Source organism: Chamaea fasciata, unplaced genomic scaffold (genome assembly GCF_029207755.1).
Source record: "Chamaea fasciata isolate MVZ Bird 193981 ecotype frontalis unplaced genomic scaffold, bChaFas1.0.hap1 SCAF_7, whole genome shotgun sequence".
NCBI lineage: Eukaryota > Metazoa > Chordata > Aves > Passeriformes > Sylviidae > Chamaea > Chamaea fasciata.
The window spans coordinates 27,111,266-27,123,789 of record NW_027094092.1 but is presented as its reverse complement, the minus strand read 5'-3'; the positions used below and the strand labels follow the sequence as shown (position 1 = coordinate 27,123,789).

At 41.9% G+C, this 12,524-nt stretch overlaps 1 protein-coding gene across 13 annotated transcripts in view; it reads right to left on the bottom strand.

Moving 5' to 3' along the window:
* Positions 1-109: 109 nt before the first annotated feature.
* The window catches only part of NUMB (NUMB endocytic adaptor protein), a 92,405-nt gene continuing 79,990 nt past the window's right edge, over positions 110-12,524 (bottom strand). For 6 of the 13 annotated variants that reach the window (XM_066188147.1, XM_066188153.1, XM_066188149.1 and 3 more), the window contains 7 exons: positions 12,131-12,205; positions 10,096-10,236; positions 8,448-8,649; positions 5,981-6,283; positions 4,033-4,182; positions 3,056-3,199; positions 110-2,055 (listed from right to left, as the gene is read on the bottom strand). In XM_066188147.1, coding sequence (XP_066044244.1) covers positions 1,340-2,055; positions 3,056-3,199; positions 4,033-4,182; positions 5,981-6,283; positions 8,448-8,649; positions 10,096-10,236; positions 12,131-12,205 — 1,731 coding nt within the window. In that variant the 3' untranslated portion in view covers positions 110-1,339. The remainder of the gene's footprint in view (positions 2,056-3,055; positions 3,200-4,032; positions 4,183-5,980; positions 6,284-8,447; positions 8,650-10,095; positions 10,237-12,130; positions 12,206-12,524) is intronic. The other 7 variants (XM_066188152.1, XM_066188155.1, XM_066188156.1 and 4 more) reach the window with 4 other exon arrangements.

Sequence of the window (12,524 nt, the reverse complement as noted above, 5' to 3'; positions counted from 1 at the left end):
GTTGGCAAGCAGTGCTCATCCACATTCACCTTACAAGACAGAAGATACGCAGAAGGGCAAATGCTGAAAACTGAATTAGGGTGGGAAATAAATCTCTCACAGACAGTGCTTCTACCACCAACATTTATTTCTGTTAAAGCAGATTATAAATCATCAGTACAAATATATATAACTTACATTTGCTTGTAAGGCCAAAGTTTAAAAGTAAAGTTAAAATGAGATGGTTTTCACAAGTCACCAGAGGCAGAACCTGGACCAGCTGCAGCCTTAACCACAAGGTTTCACAAATCAGTGGGAAAAAATAAAACCAAAGTTAAAAACCTCTAAGAACTATTGACAGACAAACATAAAATGGTTTCCCAGGCATCCCCAGGATGTAGATATGATGACAGTAAGTTGTCACAGTAGTGTTAGAACCAATAGATTAAGACAAAGAAACTGCAGCAATATATGAAAGGAAAAAAATCCATACTCTATAGAATATGTAGACTGATTCCAATAAAAAACAGTAAATTCTCCCCATGGTTTTCAAACCATGACAATACTGTTCTTTAATTTTCATTATTTAAAACTACGATATAATGACTTATTGGTTGTGATTGTTGTTGCAATATGCTACTTACAATGAACAGATACAAGAACAAGCTAGAGCCCCTTTTTCCACCCCCCCCCAATATTACTTACTATAAGAATCAGCGATAAATCAATCTTATGTACAATTTCTTACATCCAACCCCCTTGTTTTTTAACCTTTGGCAAGATTACTTACAACTCATACAGCTTTTAATATCCAACTATTTAAAATATTCTAAATGCATAAAAATAAAGATTTTGGCTTTACTTTATTCTTTACATATAATATTCACTTTGTTACTCAAAATGGAAGCTCAACTTTTTCCACAAACCTAGCTTTTGCTAAGGTGACATCCCACCCATATCCACCCCCCCACCCTACCCAATTTTTCCCTGAGGGGGAACATCCAGGGCTTGCAGGGCATCAGGAGGACACAGGTACAAACATCTGCCTTCCTTTCTGTGAGATGATTGATGTTTCTGCAGAACACGCTTTGGGACTGGGTGCTTTTCTTTGCTCCATTTGACTTCCAGCTTTCCAAGAGAGGAGGGAATGCAGACTGGGGTGGCTCCAGGATTCCTTTTAAGAACTGCACATTAAATTCTCCGTGTGTTTCCATCCTCCCCGTAATTGCTCCCTCTTTCTAACCCATTTTTGTTTGAAGGGACCTTTGGGATTATCAAAGCAAACCAATCAGAAACAGTCCCCTCTGCTCCCTTTATCCCTCTATCCTAATGTACAATTTATCCGCCCCCCCCGGACCACTTAAAGTTCGATCTCGAATGTCTTCTGTAGGTCGCTGGAGAAGGGGTTGGTGGGGGAGGGGTTGGTGCGCTGCTTGGCCTTGCCCTCCAGAGCGGCCCACTGCGCCTCGAAGGGGTCGACCTGCGGGGCGGGCGGCTGCGAATGCTTGTCCTCGGCCGCCCACTTGCCGCCCTCCACGCCGTTGAAGGCGGCGGAGCCGTTGTGCTGCGCGGGCGGGTGGAAGAAGGGGCTGGCGGTGGCGCTGCTGCTGCCGCCGTCGTACTGAGGGACCGACTGCTGCTTCACCAGGCTGGGGGACTGATGCGGGTGGGCCGCTGGAGTGTGGCTGGCAGTACCAAAGACGTTGGCCACCATCTGGGAAGGTGTGATCCCAACCACAGGGACGCTTGGGCCTGCATAGGTCATCCCATTTGCTACAGCGTAGGGCTGAGCTGGAATAAACGCTGGCTGCATGGGCGGTACCACGCCCACCGGCACAGGCTGAGGCGCAATGAAGGTGCTGACGGGGAAGGCTGGTGCTGACTGGGAGGCTGGAGCTGCTGGAGGAGGCTGGAGCAGTGGCTGTGGGGCTGGGGCTGAGGTTGGCTGCTGTTGGGCTCTGACAGTCTTTGAGACCTCTTCCAACCAGCGGTCTGCCTCTGAGGGAGTACGTCTGTGATTTCCCTGGAAGAGACTTGGGGAGGCCGCACCTGAGGAGGTGCCGCTCCATTCGGTGCCTGGGAAGGAAAGCATGGGCAAGTCACTAATATTCCCACTCCTCATCCTTTATTGGTTAGAAAGACTGGAAGGTGTACACAAGAACACACAGGCCGCCTCCTGCCATGACTGAAAGATGCTTCCACCATTGGAAGCACCTTTATGCATCCACTGTACTGTTCTGTTCTAGGAAGACATTCGTCAAGATGAGGTAGGTAAGAGCTTCTTAGCTAAAGTGCAGATTGATGGGTTTTTTCCTTCATAGCAGACATCTAAGACCTTAGGGTACGCAGGAAAGCTGCTGCCTGCACTCATAACCTGGTGGCAATGATCCAGTCCATAATCACTAATCCCCCCTAACTGGGGAGTGTATTTCTGAATGCATGGCTCAGGACTGGTGGACTTGGAACCCAAAGGTCTAAGAAACTGTTTTAAAGACAAAGTCTGGTACTCTTACAAGGCCAAGCAGAACCTACTATTTCACTAGCAAAGTTTCTCTCATGGAGTGGAGCTCACACCATGAAATGAAGTAACTCAGATTACAGCCTTCTAGCACGTGTGGCCACATGAGTGACAGCCATTTCACCTTACACAGTGCAGACAAGGCCTGGAGGGACAGACTAAACTTACTAAACAGAAGAAATGAACCTCTAAGCCTTTAAGCAACCAACTTAATCCCTCGTTATGTACTTTAGTGAAAAGAACACACAAAAATTATTTTGGGTACACAGAAATTCTTTCCCTTTCATACACACAAACTCGCATACAACTTCATTACTTCCTTTTTAAGCACTGATTTTATAAAATGCTGCCAAAATAAGAATCAGTCCAGGTTATAGACCTAGAACCAGCAAGTTCATCGCTTCTCTCCATCCACTCGTGCAAAACACTACTACTTCCGGCTTTTGTTCCTGTTCCTTCCACTTGCCATTAAGTGGCACTGACAATTGTCTCAGGGGCTCACTTATGCTTTTGATCCAAGTTCTTATAGCAATGCACCGGATCTACTTCCAATCTTACCAGTGACCACGGCTGCAGCTCCAGTATTAGCAGCAGGAGCATGAGCCCAAGGATTGGTTTCACGAACTGGCATAGCTGTGGACACTACAGCAGCTTGGGATGGTTTAGCAGCAAGCACACAGAAGGCAGAGGCAGTGCCATTAACTAAAATGGGAGCAGACAACATCAGTGCGATTAATTCATGCAAGGCATGCACGTGACTGGAGTATTAGTGGGCCAGGTCACACCTATCAACATACAACACTCTTAGACACTTCCACATGACAGGGGTTTGTGTAATTAGCCAAACTGGACTGACAGTCACTAAAGGTAGTAAATTTCATTTCACCAAGCCAACACTTGTTAAGAGAATCATGGGATGGTGGATTTTAATGTCCTTTAGGAGGCCTTGAGTTCTGATGACTGACTGAAGTTAAATTTGTTGTTTCTATAAGGAAGAGATGCAGCTCACCAGTAGTTATTGTACAGTTCCTTTTAGATTCAAAAGAAGAACACTTTGTAGATACAAAGTAACAATAACTACATTTAACACGGAGAAGTTCTTTTTTCACACAACTTCTATAAAAGGATAGCAGTAAAATGAATATTAATGGCTGCTATGAGTTCTATAGCTGGCATTTTTCCACACCTTATCTAAGAATTTATGTAAAAACCAGTAATTGTGGTGGCACAAAATCCCTTCCCTTGCAAGATTTGGTTCCTGTGACACACTCCTATGCAGTTCAGGAGGCAGAATGATAAAATAGCCATGACCTCAACGCCAGTCCCTTTTATAGGTAACTATCGTGTGGTAGGTGCATGAACTTATTGTTAAAAACAAAACCACAGAAAAATTAAACAGACAAGATGAATAAAGCAGGATGCATTCACCCAAAATACTGGTAACATGACTTGCACAAGAAATTAAGACCACGTGTTACTGGAAAGCAACATTATGTGCATTCAAGCCTCATCCAGCACCCAAAGAAATCACAAACCTTGAAAGGCAGGAGACTGTGGTGCAACTACTGTCACTGGTTTTGTCATGGGGGCCGAAGAGAAAGGATCTTCTGATGGTGTGCTGAAAGCACTGGTGATCTGAGAGCACAGGGCACTAATGCTGTCTGTTTCCCCTTCTACCTCTGGGACTAAAATGTAAACAGAATTCATTAAATTGAAAGTTTAAAGGATACAGAAACAATTTACAACTACCAATGTGAAATTGAAGTATAATTAGTTCCCTTATGTCCTACATGTTCCTGTTACTGATTTGCATGACAGCTTTTTTTTTTTTTTTTTTTTTTCTTTTCTTTTTAACATTAGTGTTGAAGACCTGGCCTGAAATAGAACACCACATTAATGTATTTTGTGATTAAGTCGAGAGGGCAAGGAGATCACTGTTTCAGTTTTAAAGGATGCTCGTATCAGAAAATAAAGAGTTTCGTACAGTTTAAGTAGAGATCTAAATCTTTCAATATTAAAGTGCTAAACTTCTCAAGGGTTTGGCTCTAAGATTTGGCATTCTGTGAAATGAAAATACTTATGATAGATTTAAGTGTTCCAACAACATATTTGTACAGTAACTAGATGAACTTTAAATGTACTGACAGCAATGCACAGGAGCAAGTTCAGTCTAGAGCTAGTGTTGATTGTTCCAGTTCAGTGGTAGCTGAAATGCCCAGTTCCTGTGCTAGAATCCTAAAAGCAAAAGCAGAATGCTTAGATAAAATGGATGCTCAGTTTTAAACGAAGCATCAGTATCATGTGGATAATGTAACATCTGGAGTAAAGCTGCCAGCTAACCAGATGTTCTCATTATTACCGATGGCAGTGTTTTCCTGAAGTACCGGTCATCAGTCCGTCATTGCACAGAACTGACATGAGCAGGCATAATCAAGCACAATATAGTGTCAGAAACATAAAATGTCTGCACACAACATGCACCAGATCTAAAATTCAGGGGGAGGCATGCCCAAAAATTGATTCTTTGAGGGATATTCCAATACAGTGCATGCAGTGGGACGGTAAGCAGCACTGGCAGTGGCATATATGGGAACATGCATCAGAAATGTTCTGAATCATGAGATGTTGAAATTGTGGTGTGCTCAGTGACTATCACTACTGAGCAGTGCGCTATTACTGTAAAACTGATTGGTTCAGTGTTGGTCTTAAAGCACAGGTCACTAAACAAGGGTTATAGAAGAAGTCAAACTAAGTACTTTTGTTGAGTTTACCTTTGCCACAGTAATTTTTACTTCAAAGCTTGGAACCCTAAAACCGGCTCTGTTGCCAAGTGAGAGTACAGCTGGCCTGAAGGATAACACCTAGCTAAGGGAACTCAAGGACCTTATGCAAGGTAATGAGCACCCCAGGAGTTTATGTTGGGATGACTCTTAGAAAACCCCACCAGCGTCATGTGAAAACTGTACCATGTAATACTGATACAGCCGGCTGTACCACCTAAACAGGTAGGTTCTCTTAATGCAACGTGAAAAGCAATTTCATTGCTCTCAAAAGAATTCAGACAGGCAGAAGGACAGACTGCAGAAGAGCATCACATGATCCTAAAACAAGTGGTTAAGGCCTTGAAGGGATTTGTGTCTCAGGATGCCCTGACAGTAAGTGGAAGAACTGGTTCAGTGACTCAAAGGGAAGAGCCAAAACCTACTAATTCACCAACACCCATTCCTGGAACACTTCAAGCTGTGCTCCAGTACTTCAGATAGCAATTAGAATTGTCTTCTGCATGTGAACTCCACATTTGAAATTCCTGCCTTTTCCCAAAGCAGAAATTTTCTGACATGGTGATGTTTGTTCATGATAAATGATCAACATGAGGCAGGAAGAAAGATTTACTAGAAAACAAGGAGTTACTTGAAGCCACAGAGAAAGGAAGGAGGAAGAGACAATTTAAGGCAATGTTTCACTGGCACCATTTGGTTTTACCTGAGTTTTTCATGGGGAAATCAGTCTTCCTTTGCACCGTTGAAGGCAGCTCATTTATTCGCAAAGACAACTGGCGTTTAAAAGGAGACATCTTTTGGCTGAGGGCGGGGAAGCCCCTGAAGGACCCTTGCCTGGCAAGCTGTTCTATAGGGGCGTGCCGCCGTGGGATGGCGTGGGGGTTGCTCATTTCTTTATCCAGAGAGGCAGCAACTTCAGCAGTAGGAGAGGTTGGTGAGCCAGAAGAGGGGGCAGGATTGTTTGGTGCAGCACCTGGTGCTACTGTTTTCACTTCTGTTTCAACTGCTGGAGGAAACAGGGTGAGGTTAGAAGAGTAAAGCAAAGCACTGTTCAGCTGCCTACCTGTACTCCAATTTGTTTTGAAAAGAGAAATTGCAGGAATCTGCATAACTAGTACTCTTGCAAATGAGCTTCTAATGGCAGAAACACAATTTCTGTGTGCCTTCATTGTATTAACCACGTCACCTGACACACACCCCAAGCCCCACAGTTTTCTAAGGCAAGCCACTTCCTAGAAAGGATGGCCTTACATACGTGTTCTTTCCGGCTGTTCCTGAGATCCCAGCTCTAGAAATACTTGCAATTCATTTATGGTTACGACTGAAAAATGTATTGTGTATTTGAGACCTTCACTTTGCCCCACACAGAACCGTGGACAAAATATGACTACCTACTGTATTAAGTGACTTTGGGCAGCACAGCTTAGCAGCAGCAGGAAACAGAACACGGCTCCAGGACCCTCTTTCATAAACCACCCTCCCAGCCCTGCAGAATCAGCAGCAGCAGACAAACACACTGCACAAGCTTTAGCAGGCCAAAGGTAGCAGCAGCACTTAACGGGTTGGGCTGCAGCTCCCAGCTCTTCCAGGAAATACATTACAGGCAGAGGGAAATGTGCTGCAAGGCAGATCCAGCCTCTGAGCTGACAGGCCTTGCTAACACCAGACACATTTGCAAGGAGTTCCTGTGTCACTTCTGTACTGAATTTAGCTGCAATGTTACTACCCAATCATGAGTTAGTTGCAGTGGAAGCTCGTCCAACTTAAACTCAGCTGCTTCATTTTGTAGGGCTTTGCATAGCACCGCAATGCTCCTGTCAGACAGGCCTAATGGCAGAAATGCAGGATTAAGATTTGTTTAAATCATGACACTTACGATTAGAATTGCAATGGGGAGATTTTTCCACCTCTAGGAAAACTCTTTCTCACTCATAAATGAATTGGCTTTGAGGGCAACAAACACAGCTTATCAACACAGGAGGACAAAAGGAAATCTCACCATCCTGGTATGAACTCTCATTTTACCTACACTGTTTTCCAAATACTTTAGAAAAAGCAATGACTTTTTTTTTTTTTTTTTGACACATCAGCAGAATAACTAAAAGTCTGGTAAAGAGAGGAGTCAGACTGGAGGTTTCTGAGGAGCTGGAACGGCAGGAGGAACTAATTATGTTGTCTTGCAAGCTTCAGTACCCATGAGTTGCAGCTGCCCATTCAAGTGAAACTTTTCTAATCAGTCTTTCTTGGAAAGGATTTCACACACCTTCACTGAGTCAAGACTTTGACTCATGCCCTCAAGTAACAAAAGCCTTGTGTTTAAGCTTCATTTAGCACATTCTAAAACCAACGTATGGAAACAAGCAGATGGATGATGAAAACGAAGATTAAAGTTTTGCAATCAAGGGGCAGCATAAAACTTGCTGTGGAATCCTCTGAAACAAAAGTCTGACTTCACTGAAGCAGGTTATGAACAGTATTTATAACACTTTTTTTTGTTAGCTGTAGAACTCCAGGCTTTGTAATAAAAAACTTGAGCAAGAAGTTCTACTTTCACTTAATTTCAGAACATGTTATCTCCTCTCAAATCAATCACTAATTTTGAATGTAATTAATAGTCAAACACCTGTGCGTTTTATGGGGACAGAGTGGTTATTCTGGATTTATTTTTGGAAAGCACTCTGTCATTGATCTATTCTTCTTTCATGCAGTATAGCTCTATACATACACTCTGTAACCTGCCTTAAAAATCAAAATAAAAATACAATCTTTTCTACAAAAAATGCATATAATTTATGGTTCATTTACCACAAGCATTAGACTACATAAATGATTACTTTGTGTCTGGCAAGCTTGTTGTATTTCTTAAACAAATTTCCAATAAGGCCTTTTAGTATGGTACCTATGGTGTTCTCTGCCATAAAGCAGCCTGATAAAGCAGAAGCAGCTTTCACATATGAAGCCACTTGCACCTTTTCTAGAAGACGTGGGAAAATGCTGAGTGAATTTGGGAGCATTATTCATCCTGTGAACTGACGAGGCTCTGGGAATATGATTTGAACATAGTAAGGCTCAAGAGAGGGAATGCTGTAGGGACATTAAGCTTCATCCTCGCAGAGGCCTTAGTGCTGGTTCTGCTCGCTGCAGATGATTGTTTAAATTGCATCCCGTACCTTTAGCATCCGGCATCTGTCTCATAATTTCCTCTCTCTCTGCTTGTTCAGTAGCTGTAGTGACCCTGAATGACCCCTCTCTAGTGAATGTGGTTCTGCTGGCATCAAAGGTGGCAGTCACTCCACACTCCTTCTCTCGCTTCTGCTTTCGCTCCAGGCATGCTGCAAATGCACAGCCCACGGCGTGACTCAACCTTTCCCCCTGCACAAGACAACATTGCATCACACAGTGACTGAACAGAAACATACATGTGCTTCAAGCATCACAAACTGATAACCTGCCTTTACAAGATGAACCTAATTAAGGCATTAAAGAAAACTATTTTAATTGAATTTCAGCCTTAAACCTGGTACATAAAGACTCCCAGCGACTAATGCACAAGCCATGTGCAAAAAGGCCACCCAGGAACGAATGAGATTGTTGGATGATCTGTTTAGTTCAACCGCTACTAAGATGTCAGTGTGATAATGTGCCTGCACCGATCCCTTGCCTCTAGATACATCTATGCACAAAGAAACTCCCATGGATCCATCTTAAGGTGTTAGTCCTAAAGCACAGGTAAGTGAGAAAGTTTACAGAAGGCTCAGGAGACACTACCCTTGTGTGCACCTGTGAAAATTAAAAGTACAGTGCTGAGTACTCACACCTCTTAATGGTCCCGACCAAATGCAGAAGTTAGATTTAGAAGTGCCTAATGAAAAGCACTTCCATTATTCACCAGGTCAAAAGAATCCACTATCCAATAACTGTAAAAAGGAAATTCAAGTCGGAGGAAGTCCAGCAACCCAGCTAATATAGCTGCTACAGTTGAATCAGAGGCGCTATTGCTGCCAGTAGCTCAACTCATCAATCATAATCAGTAAGTGAATTGACCTGTTATTCACAGAGGAAAACAGAAATGTTCCAGCTCTAATGTAAGTTTTACTGGGAATTTCTGACTTCATTGTTTAATGAAAAATGATAAATTATCAAGCATCATTGCTCTGAACATGCAGCTCTTTGGAGTTCACAGAGTGAATCTGCATGAGGTTTCAAGCACTTCGTATAATGTCGGCAGCATTCAACAAATAGCAGAGACAAGAAAAGGTCAGATCAGGGAGTTAACTTACCTAAGTCTACACAGAAAGAAACTGATTTTAAATCTACTCAAAACATTTTTGTCACTCAGAAGCAAATAGAATGCTAATTTAATTCAGTTTTGCTCCATCTCTTAACATTCAGATGACTTCTCATTCAAGATAACACTCACATACAAGACGCTGCATTCATAACCAGTCTGTATTTACTCACTATGATTTTATCCTGGAAAAACTGTCATTACTGTTTCAGTTTTTGGCTGTAAACATTTTCAGATGAGAAAACTTTCTGTCTATTCTTAGAAGAGTAGTTCCGTTCTGGTGGAAATTATCTGAGGCTGACTGCACTCCTTTTACACACAGGCTGAGCAGCATTTCTCTCCATAAAACAGCATCACAGAGGGATGGCAAATATCTCAGATACAGGGAATTAGAACTAAAATAATTTACAAGGACTAAGTAATATCTCAGCTGGAGTCAAAACATACTGCACTATTCCAGGTATTCCATTTTTTCTTCCCTTTACTTCTAGCTAAGAGCTGGGAGAGCTGGCCACACATATTCCACTTACCGTGTCCTTCACAGCCATAAAGCAGTGACAGATCCAACGCCTCGTTGTGCCATCTCGGCAGATGTAGGAGAATGCCCGGTCAAAGTTCCTGTCTGGTGCGCAGAAAGAAACCTTCTCTATTGTCTGATCAACTATAAGATCCTAGAGGGAAAAAAATCCCCCCCACAATGAAAGAAATGTGAGGAAATACGGCCAAACACTTGAACAAGTCAACGTCAGGAGTAACTGCACAAAAATGAGTTATACTAAAAAGGGGATAACCTGATGTGGCTGTAATTATCTGTCATCAGTTGTCATTCAGAATCTGTTCCCAGTACAAAACAAAAAGAAAAGATGACATTCTCCACCACCCATCTTCGGGAGAGGAGTGCCAAGGCACCACTTAAGAATTTAGGGGTGCAGTGAATTCTTATATCCTCTCCTCTAGACTACAGAGGACATGTTATTTTATTTTTACAGCACCTCCATAGTCTTGCAACCAGAAAGTCTTCACTGTGGTTAAAACACAACACTGAAACTTAGGGGAGAGGTCTGCAAGTGTGAAAAGGTCTTGCAGTTGCTACATAAAGAGCAAAACTCGTCTCCCAGTCAGCTAAGCAGGGATGCAAGAGAAGCACCAGCAGCATTGGTAGCACTAAACACTCCCTATTTAATCCCATAAATGGGAGAAGTGTTTCTAAAAATAGACAGTGCAGTTTAAGATTATGCCATCCTCATTAAAAATTAGTTTTTTTTATACTTTTTTCCAAATTACTTTATTTGGTTGGTGGCTAGTACTTGGCACCTCTGCTGATGTATTCAACCACCAGGAGGCAATAGTTTATTTTCTTTTTAAATCCTATCCTTTTAATTACCTCCAGAGTCTGCACAACTTATTAAAATTCAATTTGAAAATATTACATATATGCAGCAACATTTCTAAAAATACTACATGTATTATTACTTTTACATGAGGCAATCAGTAGACTGAATTCATTCACATCAGTATGTTTGTATTACAAAATGAATTCTTGAGAGATAGGAACTTTAGCTCTGATGAGCCATACTGCTACAGCAGCCCTGGAGAAGTCTAACCACAAGCAGATATCTGACAGGCAGTTGCACTCCAGAAGGATATGAATTACCTCTGCCTGCCAGTGTTGGCTTGGAGAAATCATCTTTTAGCTTGACAAAAGTAAGTGTCAACTGATATGAACACAAAACAAATCATTTCAGATGGCCAAGAGTTAAAACTGTTCTCATAGCCATGCCACCGTTAAAAATCCTAGTGCACTTGTGGTGGTAAGCCTAAAGCTCTTATTTCTACTTGTCTACATCTACATAAAATTAAGAATCACTTGCTTTTACTTGGACACATGTGCCTTGGTGGTACACCATGTGCTAATTCATCATAAAAAATTGTAATTTCACAATAAAAAACTGTAAAAAAAATCTAGAACCATGCCACAAATGTATTAGTTTTCCACTTCAGACCAACATCTTCGCTATTAAAGATTATTAAATTTGATATATGCAGTTACTATTTAGTCTGAATCTGAAGCTACAATTTCCCTATTTAATTTACTCTCTCCGTTGTATTTTTGGAAGCTCTTGTTCATTCAGATCCATTCCAGGATTTGGATGCACTGAAAATGATACTGATTTATATATATATGTGAGTTTGCCTCTGCGTTACTATCGCAATCTTTTGCAGTGGTGCAGAACGAAGAAGTCCAGGGACTCTTCAAGTTCACTGCCAACAGAACTTATCAGGAAAACAAATGCTTATTGCAGTAAATGCAACAAAAAATATTCCAAGCTTATGCTACACCTGCCGCATTTTACAAAATGTGCCTTGAGTGTGGAATTAACTGGGAAAAAAATTAGCAGGTGTACGTACGTTTACAAAACAAGAAATTATTAAACTAAACTACACACTTCAGTCTTCCTTTCAAATACCACCATTTGCAGCAACATAAAGACTAGTGTCCATTTAAAGATATAGCACATACATTATTATAGAGAAATTTAAAACTTTTGCCCAGGGAAATCTAACCTTTGTTTTCTCATCTACAACTCTGAGTCCATCCGCTGAAACCCACAGGACAGCTTTGACGGCTTTCTTCCCAGACTTTTAAGAAAAGGGAAAAAAAAAAAAGGAAAGAAAACAAAACAAAACAGTTTTATGCCAACAGCCAATTGCCTCCCGCTTCCCCTCTCCAAGAACTATAACATTAAGTGTAGATGAAGTCCATGGTCAGTAGGGTGCCCAAAGCTCAATCCAAGTTGCAAAACATTAAGAGAACCAAGCCAAAGCCAGTATTTCAGAAACAGCACGTCGTGGGGATGGGGAGAGGGCACAGGACAGGTGAGGCAGAAATAAGGTGTACATCCACTGACAGTAAAGAATTCAAGACTGACCAAGTGGGTGAAGAATTCCACTAGAGTCA